Genomic DNA, 16,748 nt, shown 5'->3' with positions numbered 1-16,748 from the left:
TGGGAAGTCACCAAACATTTGACGCAAAGGGGTGATTGGACACAGATAAGTGTTTAGAAAGATAACATTGGTGACAAAGCAGAGAATGGACCGGAGGGATAAGAGACAAACACAGGAGAACCAGCTTAAAGACAGTGGGAGTCCAGACACAAAAAAGTGAGGGCCTGAACTGGGCAGTAGAAGAAGGCACATGAGTTGGGGAGAGCAGACAGAACTTAGAGACAGTTTGTGAGGTTGCAGACCAGGCAAGAGATCCCTGGTTTCCACGTTTGCAGGATAATGCTGCCATTAAACAATAATAGACAATGCAGGAAAAAATTTCAGAGGACAGATATCTACTTCAGTTGGGGACACGTGGAGTTGGACGTGCATATAGGGCATCTAGGTGGAGATATCTGCTAACAGATGGAAACACTGATCTGGAACTCAGGAGGGAAGTCTGGCTGGAGATGCTGACTTGAGCGGGGAGCAGGCCCAGAGAGAACTGGTAAAATGAAGAGGAGGATCCAGCACGGAACTCTGCAAACACCAGCAAGGACTGGGCCAAACAGCCGAGCCTGGGAAGGAGACTAAGAAAGAACAGCCAGGAAAATAGGAGACAAACAGGGAGAACAGAAGCCAGGGGTGGAGGGTGCTTCAGGAGGAAAGAGCTGCCAAATTACATACTAAAGGAGGACTTGCTTACTAAGAGGGAAATTAGAATATTTACAGCCTGAGGGGAAATTAGGGATCTGAAAATAGGGGGTGATTCGGGCAGGGTACCAGAGAGGGCAAGAGATGAGGCTAGGGAAGGATTATCCTTAGCCAAGCAACACACTAGACAGTGTAAGTGACGTCGCGCATTTTAAAATCACATTTCCCTTTTCCCTATGGACCTATTACTTAGTTTATGGATTATCCAGGCCTCTTATGGTCTTTCTCTTCCATCCTCAACCTGCCGGCTACCATTTCAATGATTGCAAGCACTTAAACCAAGGAATGATCAATGAAAAGTGATAAATATGAAACCAAACTATGAGCACTGCTTTTTCTTAAATACCTGTGAGAATGTTTATAGAAAGCGAATTTGAATCTACGTGTTAAAGTGAGATTTGATGGTTTTAAGTTTCTACAGTGGTTGGTGTGTGGTAGATGTATAAACGCATACACATATGCGCCTTTTACATTTTAATTTTTGGTATTTATATTACACAAATATACATGGATATAACTTATAAGCAACTACATGTGTGTCTGTACAGTAATGATGAGTACTCAAAATTTTATACAGATAGGGTCATGCCATAAAACACTGCAGCTGTCACAAACCGAGAGCTTTCAATTATTCATTTTAATCTTGGATATTCATGGTATCAAAAACTGATGCTGTTTCCCTGGGAACTTGGGTTCAGATAACAGATGACAAAGTTTTATTATGATTACCCTGAATTAAGAGAAAACCTGTTCCATGAGTATGTAAACACCTGGAGCAGGAGGAAGGAGGAAATATACAAACTATTTGGACAGATGTCATTTTAAATCACCTCTGCTGGCTTGCGGCGAGTTGCGCTTGTTAACCAACTCCAGGTGAAGTCTCTGTACCTGACTTCATGCCTTGCGGCACTACATTCCTCTGAAGTATTTCTCACTGCTTTTTAAAGAACAAGCCTCAACACTTCAAAGATAAGAAAACGATGTTATAGTTCCATAGCTTCTGTTAATAATGGGTAATTAAAGAGAGATGAAAGGCTTGCACTGAAATGTCCATTAGCTCTTGGGAAGGTGGTGGTGTCCAGGAGCTGATTCTCAAGGTGCATCCAACTTTCTCTGAAACCCCTAAGTTAGGGTTGATGGCCCCTCAAAACACTCTTGGGGTCCCAGGAGAGAATATCTGTGAAGCACCAGACCCAGGGTTAGACAGGAAAACTAACGATGCCTATTCTCCGCTGGGGTCGTGTTATTTCTCTTTCTCTAACCTGGAGAAAATGCTACAGGGTCTTCTGCATTAGAATTCTTTCATGATAACAACTGGTTAAATGCCTCAAAAGAGGGCAGTTTAAGAAAGATTTACCCTCTTTGTAAAAACACCTGAAAATCAGAGACCACTTTTTTGTCTGTTTTGCTTTGATAGCTATTCAAACTATGATATACAAATGCGACTCCCCCCACCCCAACCCACCCCAAAAGTAAACTAAAGTTCTTGAAGTAAGCACACGTGAGGCTCTGGATAATGGTCTGGAGAAAGTAGCCTTTTTTTTTTTTTTGCCACACCTGGTGGCACGCGGGATCTTAACTCCTCAACTAGGGATCGAACCCGCGCTCCCTCCACTGGAAGCGCGGATTCTTACCCCTGGCCCGCCAGGGAAGTCCCCTGGAGAAAGTACTCTTGAGGGACTGTGGTTGCGCCGCAGCTGGGTACCCCCAGCCTCACCTCCCCACTTAGTGCAAAAGGAGTCAGGCGACGGGTGGGCCCGGCTCTCAACGCCCTGCCGTTGGAGCTGCAGCTGCGGGTAAATCTCTCGTTGCGGCGGCGCCTAAGATCCAGAAAGCGGAAAAGAACTCTTCCTGACCTAAGTTTACATCCGTCGAACAGACGACGTTACAACAGTAAGAAGCAGGCAGAAGGGCGTGAAGAATTCCCCTCTGCCAAGTGTTGAAGAGGCGCTTGGTTTTCCTACGTCCCCTAAGGGAAGAAACATCAGTGCTGCGTCCTGAAGAAACAGGGACATTATTCACACCCTGGGGTTGAAAAATAAGCATATTGGGCTCCCAGGCTCCTGCAAAGCCACCAGGCATCGCCCTAGGGGCAGGCTATCTCCCAGGACCGGATTCCCGGGACGCACAGAACCTCCGGGTCCGGCTCTGGCGGGGCACCTGTCCGAGCCCGGCAGCAGGATTCTGGCTCTCCAGGCGCTCCACTAATCTTTACTCCCCCATGCATGTGTGCGCGTGCGTGTGTGCCTAAGAGCGAAGCGCGCATCGAGTTGACTTTGAAGGGTGCTTCACAGACAGGGTGAGCCGTGCCTTATGGGGACACCAGGCGAGGGAGAGCGGGAATGGGGAGTCCCTCTCCATCCTGCTGGGATGGCTAGGCGCCTGGGTCCACGTGGAATCAGAGCAGAGACGCGCGCCACCTGCGCCTCGCTGGCGCAGAACTCCTCGCTTTTGCCCCCGGGACCCACGCAAGTTCCTCCTGCAACCCACGCGGAGCGAACCCGTGGCTTACCTTGATTGAGCACTAACACCAGCCGCAGCAGTGTGCCGCCTGTCCGTCCTGGCCGCATCCTGAGCCCGCCGCCCCGGGCACTGGAGCTGCTCTGGGTTTGCACGGGGACCCAAGGACCCGGAGACTCCCCAGGAGCCGTCCCGAGGTCTTCTCTCCCGCTCCCGGGTGTGAGCCGGGAAAAGTTGCCGGGCAGCTCCCGGGGCGCCAAGGCCCGCCCCTTCGCCTCAGCAAACACCCGACCTGCCCCGGCCCCGCCCCAGCCCCGCCCCGCCGCCCGGCGAGCTGCACCTGGGCCCCTCCACACCCCCGCAGGCCTCACCTCCACCCCCGCACGCCCTCCCAGCCCGGGGATCCAGGAAGTGGCGGGGGGTGGGAACCTCGCCCCTGGGGGCTTTTCCTGCCGGGCGCATCAGACGGGCGAAAGCTAGCCGGTCCCTACCCCACCGCTGACAGCCTGACGCCGGCCCGCGGGAGACCCGTGGTCCCCGAGCGGCCCCGGCCGTCGTGCAGGCCTTCCGGCTCCCGGCTCCCGGCAGGGGTGGGAGGGCTGGGGGGAGCCGTGAGCCTCAGCCACAGTTCTCAGGGGCTGCGCGGTGCATGCCTTCTCTGTCTTTCCCAAGTGGGTGGAAAAACGGACAAAAATAAGCGCAGAAGGACCAGGTTAGAAACTAACTCGACAGGAAAGAAGATCTGCCCACAAGTTACGATTATCCCGAAGTGATATTTAAGCAAGAGCTGCTGCAAGAGCGCCGTGTGTGTGTGTGTGTGTGTGTGTGTGTGTGTGTGTGTGTGTGTTATAAATCCTCATACCTTCCTCTCCAAATAAGGAGCTGATTTGATTGCCAACTTTAAGCGATTTACTTCAAGACACAGAAAAGAGTGAGAACCCCCGTATGAACTCGTGATTCTTTGTTTGTCTACATTACATCGTGAGCATTTTCTTCCATTATTTCAGGCTCAGATCTGGAAAGAGAACATTCCATAACCACTTCTGAGATTTTTACTTCCCAACCTAAGAAACAGAATATTCACTTTTCTCTAAATCTGATTTTTCCTCCGAAAGTTCACCCACAAATTCCCAGCACATTGTTGAAACCAGAATCCTTCCGGTGACTTTAATGAAGTAATCAAAAGTTTTAATAAACTAAACTTAAGGATTTGCTGGTCTAATCATTGTTATTATCACAATTCCAAATCTTTATGGAGCAGGTACTATGAGGAGAATGGGATACTGGCATAATGGCATACTGCCACTAGGAAGCAAAGTGGTTCAAGATGGGAAGGACTTAACTGGTAAAAATCAAATGCTCCCCTTTACCATAGCTAGGGCTGGAGTTTCGAATTGTTAAAGTATTAAATTGGTATTCATCAGATGCTACTGCTTATAAATCATGACTATAAACTCAATACATTTGAAACCAAAATCTATGGCCCCTGGTTGTTTCCTGTTTTCTTATCTGTCACTTACTACTTACTAATCCTGATAAACACTTGAAGGCATTTTTTTTTTCTGCGCTGTCGATGGTACTCACCTGCTTACTAAGACTCCGCATAGCACCTGAGAATTTGTAGGTGGCCGCTCGCTAACCCTGACACCCAATCGTGGCTCTCCTCACAGACTTCTTGCAGGAAGTCAGCCAGGTTTCAGGGAGATGAATATCTGTCTGTTTCCTTCTGACTCACTGAAATGTGAGTAAGTGTTTGGAACAGACCCTTGTTTGGGAGGCAGGAGAGTTCCCTTCGTGTGAGACAGGAATCTGTGCTTTGTCTCAGAGCGCTGGAGAGGAAAATGCACCCTTCTTTGCTTTTGTGCTCAGAACCAGACAAATTAACATCCTGGCATGAGGTACAGGATAAATCAGGAGCTATATTTTTCCAGAGCAGGCAACAATTTCAAATTTCAAGAGACAAAGAGCCAACTCCTGCCCCGCATTAACTTTTTAAGAGTGTAAAGTGTTCCTGACACAGAACTGTTTGAGAACTTCTGCCTTAAACTTCCTAGGAAATATCCTGCCTAGGTGTAATTTTTCTGGACACCACATTCTGAGCTGGAAATAAGATTAAGGGAGGGCTTCTCAAACCCTTTGGTCTCAGGATCCCTCGGATGAATGAATATAAAAAATGTGATTATATATATGATGGAATATTATTCAGCCATAAAAAAGAAGGAAATTCTGCCCTTTGCAGTGACATAGATGAATCTAAAAGACATTATGCTAAGTGAAATGAGCCAGATAAAGACAAATACTGTATGATCTCACATGTGAAATCTAAAAAAGTCAACTTATTGTACAGAGAGCAGAATGGTGGTTACCAGGAGCTAGGGTGTGGGGAATTTGGGGTGATGTTGGTCAAATGGTACAAACTTTCAGTTAGAACATGACCAAGTTCTGGAGATCTAACGTACCTCATGGTGCCTATAGTTAATAATACTGTCTCATATGCTTGAAATTTGCTAAGAGAATACATCTTAAGTGTTCTTACCACACACACAGGAAAAGTAAATATTATGAGGTGATGAATATGTTAATGAGCTTGGTTGCGGTTATCATTTCACAATGTATATGTGTATCAAAACTTAATTTGTCCATTTTAAATATGTACATATTTTAACTGTCAATTAGCCCTCAATAGAGCTGGAAAAAAATATTGAGGATCCCAAAGAACTTTTGTATATGTGAATTGTTTCTATCAATGTTTACCATGGAAGAAATTGAAATGGATAAATTTTTCAATATTTATGTGTTAATTCATCTTAAAATAACAATAAAACTATTGCATGTGAACATAAATAATACATTTTATGAAAAATAACTCTATTTCCCAAAATAAAAGAATTCACGAGAAAATGACATTGTTTTACATTTTTGCCAAACTTTTTAATATCTGGCTTAAAAAACACTTGGATTCTCTTAACTGCTTCTGCAGTCAATCCATTGTAGATACGTAGTTTTGGTGAAATTATATGAATTAATCTGTCATCGCACAGATTTATAGCTGGAAAAATAGAACACACTTGTGCCTAGTCCTCTGATACTGCACCATAATTCAACAGGTGGTGTTTTTAAAAGACTAGTTGTGAAACTGTGGGTTAAATCCATTTCACCTGCCTTCACGCATCAAAGTCTTTTTAAGACTTGCATGCCCTCCAAGCTGCACGTAGCCTAAACCATAAGATGTTTGCCCCAGTGAGTTGTTTTCTAGAAACTTAGCGTCTGCTGTGTCCAGTCTGAGCTGAGCTGGTTGAGACTGGATAGGACCACTGATCCTTCAACTGGGCAAGTGTCCTGGGTGACCTTTGGAAGGTGCAGAGGCCTGTAGCTTCTTTATGTTTGTGCAGAACAACGATTACCGCACCTTTTTCCAATCACATTTCCCCATGCTCCCCAACTCCCCATGCTTCAGACCACCCTGCTTCTTTATTCATTATCCCATAAATAGCCCCAGCCCCTTGCCTTCAGGGATGTGGACTTGAGATTTGTTCTCCCATCTCCTCACTTGGCTGCCTTGCAAATAAACCCTCACTGTGCTGCAAACCTCTGTGCCTCAGCCTTTTGGCTTGCCACGGGTCGGACAAGATGCACCTGGTTTGGTAACAGTTGCAGTGTGAAACCGGAAGCCATATCAATGAACTTTTCCTACCCTAGTGCTGGTTTGACAACCTGGGAAGTACCCTGGGTGAAATTCGAAATTGGTCCTTCACAGGGTATAATCTAGTGGGGGAGATGGGGGAATAAACCACCAGCCGCAGGATAACTTCCAATAGATACAGGCAGAGAGTAGCTTAGGGTCACAAAGGGGGCCATCTGACTCAGACCTGGAGGATCTTGGAAGACTTTCTTGTATAAGGAACACATGCTAAATTTAGAAGGACTCCGCGTGGAGTCAGCTGCATCTAGTTCAAGCTGAGCTGGTTAAGACTGGATAGGACCATTGATCCTTCAGCTGGGCATGCGCGTACAGTCAGCACACGGAGGGCAAGGTGAGACCCCAGAAAGAGGCAGGCCACTACAGATTGGTAGGTGGCAGTTTTAATAAGCAAGGGAACTTGCATAATAGGCTTGACTTGGGTAAGATGAGTGGATCTCTGTGCCCTCCTGCAAGATGATGAGTTTACATAGAGGCCTTAATAGCATTCAGTCACATGTACAGTTCAGATGGTCTCAGTAACATTAATCTCTCAAGGCTTGGAGTGACTCCTGCTGTGGGAACAGTGGGTAGAATGTACTGGGGGCGGGGAAAGCCTGTGAAATTGCCGTGGTCCAGCTCACCGTTATCCTCTCGGTGACCTCCTCCAGCACCTGGTGCATTAAACTTCATTGGTCTGTTGAGTATTTTGACTAGATCTCATGCAAGATTTTGTCCCATTGTGCTTGCATTGTTCATTCGGAAAACACTAGTTCATGGAGTGATGCAGCTCTTTGTTGATACATTTCATTATACGATATCAAAAAAATCATATCGCCACCTATCTCATCAGAAAAGTCTTTCCATATCGGAAAGCTGTCAAGCTCATGCTGGCAGATACACATTTTCCAAACCTCTAATTTTCATTTGAAAGCTTGAATTTTATCATTGGCAAAATAGACTATCGGTTGATTCACTTGAAATGAAAGGCCCACTTTGTTCATTTTTGAGAAATGTCTGTGAAATACCCAAGTCTGGATAATCATAGTTTGTCTATCAGTTGTTCTTTCAGGTGAAACTGGTGTTCCATGTTCATTCCTGAGACAATCGTTCAACTTCAGTGTGCAGCAGAGGTGCTTTGTATGTACTACCTGGATTTCCTCATGCAAAATATAAGACATGTACTCAAGAGTCAAGATTTAATAAAAGTAATAATTTTTATGGGTTTGTCAAGGACATTCTCAAGTAAAACTAGCCTGCCTTCCTTCCCTCCCTCCCTCCCTCCGTTCCTTCCTTCCTTTCTTCTCCTTCCATTCTTCCTTCCTTCCCTCCTTCCTTCCTTCTTCTCTCCTCCCTCCTCCCCTTCCCTTCTCTGTCTTCCTCTTCCTCCCTCCTCCCTCTTCCTTCCCCACTCTCTCTTTTCCCTCTCGCCCTCTTTCTCTCTCTCTGCTGGTGTTCAGTGTTGAAGAATGCAATGATTACTCTTACTAATCATTGTTCTTGCAATGCAAGATCAGGGCACCATCACATTGCACCATCAGGGCAAACATGAAAACATTGAAAAATGCAACTAATGTCTCAGTATTATTATAAAAGTAGTTTTGACCTACTGATCACTTTAAAGGGTCTTTAGACACCCAGGGACCACATTCTGAGAACGGCTAAGAACTCTATTCCTTCCTTCAGCTCTAGGCAGGAGTTTTGGGGGAGGAGGTTCAGATGAGTTTTTCCCGGTATTCCCTTCTGATCTCTTTTTATCTTCATATCAGGCTCTTCTCTGCTTATCTCATTTCCATGTATACATTCACTTAAACCAGAAACCTCTGCTTTTTGTCCTCAGAGCTACCACCAGGCCTCCCGGCCACCGCACTTTATCAGTTCTCTCTTTACCCTCTACCCTGGTTATCGATGTCATCTCCTACCTTCTGTTCCACTGCTACTCTCTTTAAAGCCCTTTTGATCTTGTACCACGAGACAGTCTCTTAAATCATCTCTCTGTGCTTTCTCCATCCCTGTTTCCAAACCACTTTTTATACCATCATCACAGTTTTCTTTTTAAATGCAGGATTGGTCTGCTGAAAATCTTTGGACGTCTACCAGAAAAAGTTCAAGTACCTTAGCGTTTAAGCTCCCACTTGAACCCCAACCTGCCTCTGCCATATCTCATGGTTCCTCCCTACACTTAGGGCAGATTCACCCATTCACTGGCTGACCTCTCCCTTCTTTGCTAATTCCTTAGCGATTTTTTCTGCCTGGAATAGTTTTCTCCCTTTTCTGCATTTCTTAAAATTCTACTTCAAGGCTCCAATAGAATTGTGTATTAGCTGCCCAGCCTTTCCATCCCCTTTATTCATAATGAATTATTCTTTCTTGGCTCCCATCTCCCACAGTTAAAAAAAAAAAATCTTTCTTTTGTATGTATTATGGTGTGACTTGAATTTAGTTACATGTGTATACTCCTTCTTACTTAAATGCTAGATCTCTTAAATATATGTTTATATCACAAGAGATCTAGCAAATAAGTTCCTAAAAATAGTTACTAAATTGAAATGAATTCCCTAACAGTTTGATATTCCTCTCCCTAGACCTGAAAAAGGTAATGAATGTGAAATTCTAAGTCCTGAAAGTTTTGAAATGAAGTAACCAGTGACTCCTCAAATGTCACCCAGTAAATCCATGACAAGTCTGAGTGACATTCAGGATCCACTGAGTTTGACTCACCATGGGTGTCCAGGTGCTGGTTGAGTTGCATAATGTCCAAAAGTAAGAGACATTTCAACTAAAAAACAAACAAAACAAATAAGCAAAAGTAAAATACTTCTATGTTTCTCAGTTCTCTGCACTTATCAATATACCTACACATTTTAGATTGTCCGTATTTGTCTTTCGCTCTTGTGATATCTTCAGACTTCATGCTGCCACATTGGCTTATGAATCTGCCTAAAAATGAGGAGGCTGCAACCTCCTCTCAATTTGACATTTTCTTAGAGGGATTCCCCAAAAGGCTTTCTTTTGCTCCAGTGTGATACCCAGAGCCAGTGAGATTTACCTGTGACCATACTTCCTTCCCCCTCCCCCAGGGTGCATATCTGCATACTGGGAGGCTGAGTGTCAAAGCATTCAGACAAATTACCACATTATATCCAGAGACACTATTTCCTCCTGACCCTTGGCTTTGTTTCTGAGTCTGGCTCAGCATTTTTTCCATCATACTTCCTTGAATCTTGGCTTCTGTTCTTTTCCATTCTCCGCCTTCTCCTTCCCCAGCTACCTAATTCCACATGACACATATGACTAAATCTCAGCTCCAACCCGAGCACAAACCCCTGCCATATACTTATATATATGTATATATTTTTTTTTAAGCAGAAAATTATAATAGTGATTATATTTGTTTTTTCTTTAATAATTGCATTGAGGTAGAATTGACATATGAACTGTACATACTTAAGTTATATGATTTGATAAGTCTTGGCATTACATATTTATATTTTGAATAAACTTTTAAATAATATTAAAAAAAATTTTAAAGTACCAACACTCTTGTGTAGGAGTATGTGTGTATGCGTGTGTGTGCTCCCACATGTGTGCATGTTTGTGTGTGGGGTTGGAGGGCAAGGAGGATGTACTCACAGGAGGCAAGCTAACTTGAGGATCCAAAGTCTGGAGGGCTAATCTTACAGACCCGCACATCCAGGGGAGGAACTATCCCCAGTACATAAATCAGGTGTGAAATATTAATCCAAGAAACACGGGGTTTTTCAGGGGCAGATATTAATTTGAGTAAAGCAAGGTGTCAGCTCTAAATCCCAGAGCAGGGGGTGGGGGGGGACATATTAAAAGGATTACAGAGAGGATGGTAAACGGTAGTATCATACTAGGAATAGAGTAAAAGATAGTGCTGTATTTTGGCTAAGTTATACCACAAGTGGTGTGGTAGATAGCTTCCTCATTTCAGCAAACACAGCCTGGATTATGAACCAAGAGGAGGGACTGACTACAAATTAGAAGCCACAGAAGTGGTTCAGAGTGTGCCACCACAGAGCATGCCACTTTGACATAAAGATTATTTTGAGCCCAAAGCAATTGAGAATAAACAGACTCAAGAAAGACTCTGCTTTCTCCTCTATACCAGGAAGTGCAGGACAATTCTTAATCACCAGAGACAGCTCTAGACTTTCCAACCAAAAGAGGGCACCAGAGAAACCTATATGACAAGGCTTATTAACTAGCCCTTTTCTTTCATTTCCCTGTATATTTACCTTTCCACGGTTTGCAACCCATAAAAGCCTAAACTACTTTTCCTTTGTCTTGTCATTTCTCTACAAAATTATTGTGCTTTGTTAAGATGCTATATAAACCCCAAGTTCTAACCACCCCTCCTGTTGGAGAAGGTCATCTAGCAGATGTGACCAGTGGTTGATCCTCAAGCTGGACAGGCAACTGGAGGCTCCCCACCTCATCCCCTGTCCTTGGAATGTGTGTTCCACCCACTTATCCCACACTAGGAGCCCCTTCAGGGATGCAGCCTTGAGAGACTAATGTGCTGTTGAGACCAACTGGACTGTGTATGTGACTGAACCTCTTTAAGGCCTCTATATAAACTTTTATGATTCTGGCAGGTGAGTGTGGATTTCTACTCATCTTGCAGGGGCCCCAAGGCAAGCCTTGAATGGAAGTTCCCTTGCTTTTTAAATCTGCCACCTACCAACCTGAAGTGGCCTGCCTCTTTCTTTGGTCTCTCCTTGCCTTCCTAAATGGCAAGGGACCAGTTTGCAAACCAACACCTTTGAATTACTCATCACTGAGTTTCCCATATATATGCTCCATGCACATGTTAATAAACTTCGGCTTTTTTTTTCCTTGTTATTCTATCTTTTGACAGTCAAATTCACAGGGGTCCAGGCTGTGAACCCTAAGAGGGTAGAGGGGAAAAGCACCCTCCTCCCCCCTAACACCACCAAGCATATCCAAATGATCAATATCAAAAGCAGAAGAAGCCAACTATGACCTGGGCACCATACGATGCAGTCTGGACCATCTTGGTAGTAAGAGGAGCAAAGGAAAATGAGGACAGTCTTGCTGCTGATTGATATCTGTGAGATCTACATTCTAGTGACCCACAGAAGATCAGAGGAAAGATTTAGGTCTGGGGGTCCTACACATCTCTAAACAGGACTTGATTCAGAGAAATCTTATTGTAAAACTCCAATCCATTTACTCTATGCCTCTATAACTGCTCTCATGCCTGAGAACCCATGGGTTACACACAAATGCTTGGTATATTACAGGCAGATCTCATTTCATCACGTTTCTCTTTACTGCACTTCACAGGTTTGCGTTTTTTACAAATTGAAGGTTGTGGCAACCCTGTGCCGAGTGAGTCTATCGACGCTATTTTTCCAACAGCGTTTGCTCACTTCATGCCTCTGTGTCACATCTTGGTAATTCCCACAATATTTCAAACTTTTCATTATTATTATGTTTGTTGTGATCTGTGATCAGTGATCTTTGATGTTACTACTGTGACTTGCTGAAGGCTCAGATGATGGGTAGCATTATTTAGCAATGAAGTATTTTTTAATTAAGGTATGTACATGAGGGGTTTTGAGACATAATTGCATTACACACTTAATAAACTACAGTAGAGTGTAAACATGCCTTGTATATGTACTGGGAAACCAAAAAATTTGTGTGACTTGCTTTCTTGCATTATTGCTTTATTGTGGTGGTCTGGAACTGAGCCCGCCGTATCTCTGATGTACGCCTGTATGCACTGTTGCATGTAAGTTGCCTTTTGTTTTTGTTTATAGTCTATTTCCACCCCTAGCCCCCAAAGTAGGGTTTCCTTATATGCTCCTCTTACTGGCTCTCGGTAATTGCAGCAAAGCAACAGAACTTCCTGCGTTTCTCTTTGAGTTGTAGGCTGCGGAGATGAACATGTGGATGGAGGGGAAGGTCGGGGACAAGCATCAGTGCTGATTAGAAAAGATTAGATCAACCGGTTGCTGAATCACTTTCTATCCATTGACACACAGTTTAATTTGAACCAAAACCAAAACTAACCGTTGCCATTTCTATATGCTTAAAACTATAGACGTATGTCCTATAAACTGTGGCAAAAAGAAAATGTGTCTATTTTTGACTAAAAAAATATTTGTTAATGTCAACTACAGTGGGAATTACATTTGAAATAGTTTAAATAAGTTACTTGGAATCTAAAGGAAAAACAATTTTCTTGTTGTCCTAAGTTATTACAGAAATTTAAAATCTATATATCTCACTAAGAAGAGGGCAGTGAGATAATTATTTGACTGTCTACCATGTGCTGAGAATGTATGACATGCCACATGTATTATTATTTTAAGTTTATTTTCTTTTGTCTTCTCATAACAACTTTATGAGCTATTGTTATGATGTCCATTGTGTGAGTGAAGAAGCTTATTCTTAGAGGGCCAAGGTCAGGAAACAGGGCCCAAGAATGCACAGCTAGTAAACAGCAGAACGGAGATGTGGACCCAAGTCCCCCAGGCTCCAAAATCCATTCTCTTTCCAGTATATTGCAGGACCAAATTACACTCTGAGATACAAAATCCCAGCTTACACTCTTCAAAACTGCACAATAGGGAAAAGAATCACATACATGTATTAGGTCGTTTTTGCAGCATTTAGGATCTGAGCATTTCAGCCTGGTCAGTACAAGTAAATATATAAGAGAAATATCCGTTCTGTTTCATCAGTTTCTAGTCAAGGAAGCCATATGGGCCTAGATTGAAAATACCTTTTAAAGATGCGATTAAATATGAATAATTAGTCTCTCTTCTTTCCTTTCCTAGACATTGTGGCATTAATATTGGCATTTAGTTTCCTTAAATTGCATCCTAAAGTCCACGTCCACCACAGCTCCTTCCCCAGATGTCATTTCTGGAACCTAGAATTTAACCCCCACACACCCCTGCAATCTCCTTTTCTATAGACTTATATTTTCTTTTCTTTTTTTTATGTGTTTTTAAAAAAATATCTTTATTGGAGTATAACTGCTTTACAATGTTGTGTTAATTTCTGCTGTACAACAAAGTGAATCAGCTATACGTATACATATATCCCCATATCTCCTCCCTCTTGAGCCTCCCTCCCACCCTTCATCCTCATTTCAGAAGTAAAGACAACACAGCATCTTTGTACTGAGGATGCCAGCGGCAGGACATGCCATGAGCAAGAGCTAGAGGAAGAAAATGGCAGATGCCCCTTGATAACAAAGAAGCTGTATTCTTGAGCATGAGATAGCCTTTTGGGGAATTCCAGAAAGAGTTGGAGATGGGTTATTTGTACCTAATGTCTTCATCTCCTGAGAACCTTATAAGAGTTTCTCTTCAGATCATATTTAAGGTTGTGCCTTTTTAAAACAATCTTGACTGGAACTTGGTGAGCCTCTTTCATCTGAAAATTCTAAATTTTTTTCAGTTCAGGGAAATTTCCTTCTGTTATTTCCTTGATTATTGCTTCTACTTTCATCTCTACCTTTCCATCTCTCTAAATATTATATGCATAGTGGGTCTTTTCCTTTTCAGTATTTTTGTTGTTGTTGTTCCCAAGAACGCTCTCTGCTTCTGTCACCCAGCTTCATCATTTGAGTTGCTGATTTTCCATCAGTCTAGATATTTATAATTTCCCTTTAAAAATCTTATCTTCTTATTTTTCTTACCTTTGTTGTGATATAATGTCTTTACAATAAAATGTACTAATTTTAAGTGTGCAATTTGAAGAGTTAGGACAAATTTATACAGTCATGTAACTATCACCACAAACACAATGGGGAACTCTTCCTTCGCGCTAAAGAATTTCTCTCATGGCCCTTTGCTGTCAATCTCCACTTAGTATTATTGATAGAATTAAAAAGCATAATGTTGACAAATTCCTTAGCCCAATGTCTGGCATGTGAGATATAGGCAATAAATGTTAGTGTCCTCCCTTTTTCCCCTTTTCTCTTAGTAAAATGGGAAACTTCACCAAGCCTCATCAGCTTCATGCAAAACTACCTGCTTCACATCCTGCAATTCCACTCGTGGGTATACATCTGGGCAAAATGAAAACACTAATTTGAAAAGATATATGGACGTCAATGTTCATAGCAGCACTATTTACAGTAGCCAACCCAAATGCCCATCAACAGAAGAATGGATAAGGAAGATGTGATATATATCACATCAAAAAAAAAAAAAAAAGAAGAAGAAGAAGAAGAAATTCTGCCATTTGCAGCAAAGTGGATAGACGTCAAGAATATTATGCTTAGTGTAATAAGTCAGACAGAGAAAGACAAATACTGTATAATTTATATGTGAAATCTAAAAGATAATACAAATGAATGTATATGTAAAACAGAAACAGACTCACAAATATAGATAACAAACTACTGGTTACCAATAGGGAGAGGGAAGAGAGGAGGGGCAAATTAAGGGTATGGGATTTAGAGATACAAACTACTATGTATAAAATAGATAAGCAACAAGGGTATATTGTATATCACAGGGAATTATAGCCATTACCTTGTAATAACCTATAATGAAGTATAATCTGTAAAAATACTGAATCACTATGCTCTAATAAGTATAATCTATAAAAATACTGAATCACTATGCTCTTGAAACTAATATAATATTGTAAATCAACAATACTTCAATAAAAAAATTATTAGGAAACAAAACAAAATAAAACTACCTGATTGCAAGTCCCAACTGTAAACCTCTTGCAGAATACAAATGACTCTATTTAAATATACAGTCTTCATTCATGAGGATGTGGTCCATCTTAGATGGTAGAAAACTGAGGTGCTGTCAAACAATACACTAATTGGAATCTTTGCACAATTACCCACCTTCTAATGGTGAGGTATGCAGAATGGGCAGGAGTGAAAGAAAGGTTTGAGAAGTGTGTGAAAAGGAATAACAGATGGTACTTGGGTGCAAATAGAATAGAAAAGTCTGAGAGTAAAGGAAGAAAATAGAAAATGAGAGACTCATCATGTAAAACTAAAAAGCCCTGGGCCTTTCATCAAGGACGGTTAGAGTCTTTGGCATGGCTAATTTCCAGCTCCACTAATTACCATCTAATGGTCAATTCTGGATGCTATTCTTTATTTTCCAGGTTGGGGCTTTTCCACTCTTGCCTTTGGAATGCCATTTGAGATTCTGATATCTAAATGAATTCATGCCACACATACTCAGTTGAAAGATACTACAAAAACAACAACAACAACAAAAATATCTGGGTGAAATGGCAGCTAAAGACCAAACCTGCAGATGTTTCAATGCTGCTTTTATTAATTCAAGCCAGTACTTGCCAGTCAAGTACTAACTAGAACTCTGGCACATGACCAAACAGCATTCATCTGTGAAGTGGCTGGCAGCCTGGGTGCTTGCCCTATTATTTCTGAAATCAGGAAGGAATTGGATCATTGTAACTAGACTCTGTGCAGGTCAGGGATGCTACACACTTTTAAGACTCAAGTCTCAGAGTGAGATGAATCCATGATTCGGCTCTAATCCACACAGAGGTTTAATTTCAGGCACCAATGAGTCCTTGAAAACCTGCAAGACAACAAAGTCAACTCAAGTATAAATCTAGGATTTCTATATACTTAGAGGAATTCCAGGGGTCTCCTTCTCCCTCATAAGGATAGAATCTTCCCAAGTCTGGAATTGCACTCATCTTAAAGTTCATTTTATTTGATATTAAGATAGCCACCCCCAGCTTTTTTATGGTTACTGTTTGCATGGTATATCTTTTCCCTATAATTTTCCTTTCAATTTATTTGTGCCTTTGAATCTGTCTCTTTTAGAGGACATGCAGATGGACCTTCTTCTTTTATCAGTCTGACAATCTCTGACTTTTGATTTGAGTGTTCAGACCATTTACC

At 42.4% G+C, this 16,748-nt stretch overlaps 2 protein-coding genes across 3 annotated transcripts in view; both read right to left on the bottom strand.

Annotated features, from left to right (window-relative positions):
* The window catches only part of ITGA2 (integrin subunit alpha 2), a 105,291-nt gene extending 101,886 nt beyond the window's left edge, over window positions 1–3,405 (bottom strand). The window contains exon 1 of the mRNA XM_082382195.1: window positions 3,206–3,405. Coding sequence (XP_082238321.1) covers window positions 3,206–3,263 — 58 coding nt within the window. The 5' untranslated portion in view covers window positions 3,264–3,405. The remainder of the gene's footprint in view (window positions 1–3,205) is intronic.
* Window positions 3,406–3,856: 451 nt separating this feature from the next.
* Window positions 3,857–16,748, bottom strand: part of ITGA1 (integrin subunit alpha 1) — a 231,151-nt gene continuing 218,259 nt past the window's right edge. The window contains exons 30-31 of one of the 2 annotated variants that reach the window (XR_014241839.1): window positions 9,554–9,611; window positions 3,857–7,983 (exon numbers count right to left, since the gene is read on the bottom strand). The gene's annotated coding sequence lies outside the window, so the exon portion shown is untranslated. Of the gene's footprint in view, window positions 7,984–9,553; window positions 9,612–10,272; window positions 16,420–16,748 lie in introns of those variants that run through there. The other variant, XM_082382199.1, reaches the window with a different exon arrangement.

This window comes from Balaenoptera borealis (genome assembly GCF_965194805.1).
Source record: "Balaenoptera borealis genome assembly, chromosome: 2".
Lineage (NCBI taxonomy): Eukaryota > Metazoa > Chordata > Mammalia > Artiodactyla > Balaenopteridae > Balaenoptera > Balaenoptera borealis.
This window is presented reverse-complemented; position numbering and strand designations above follow the sequence as displayed.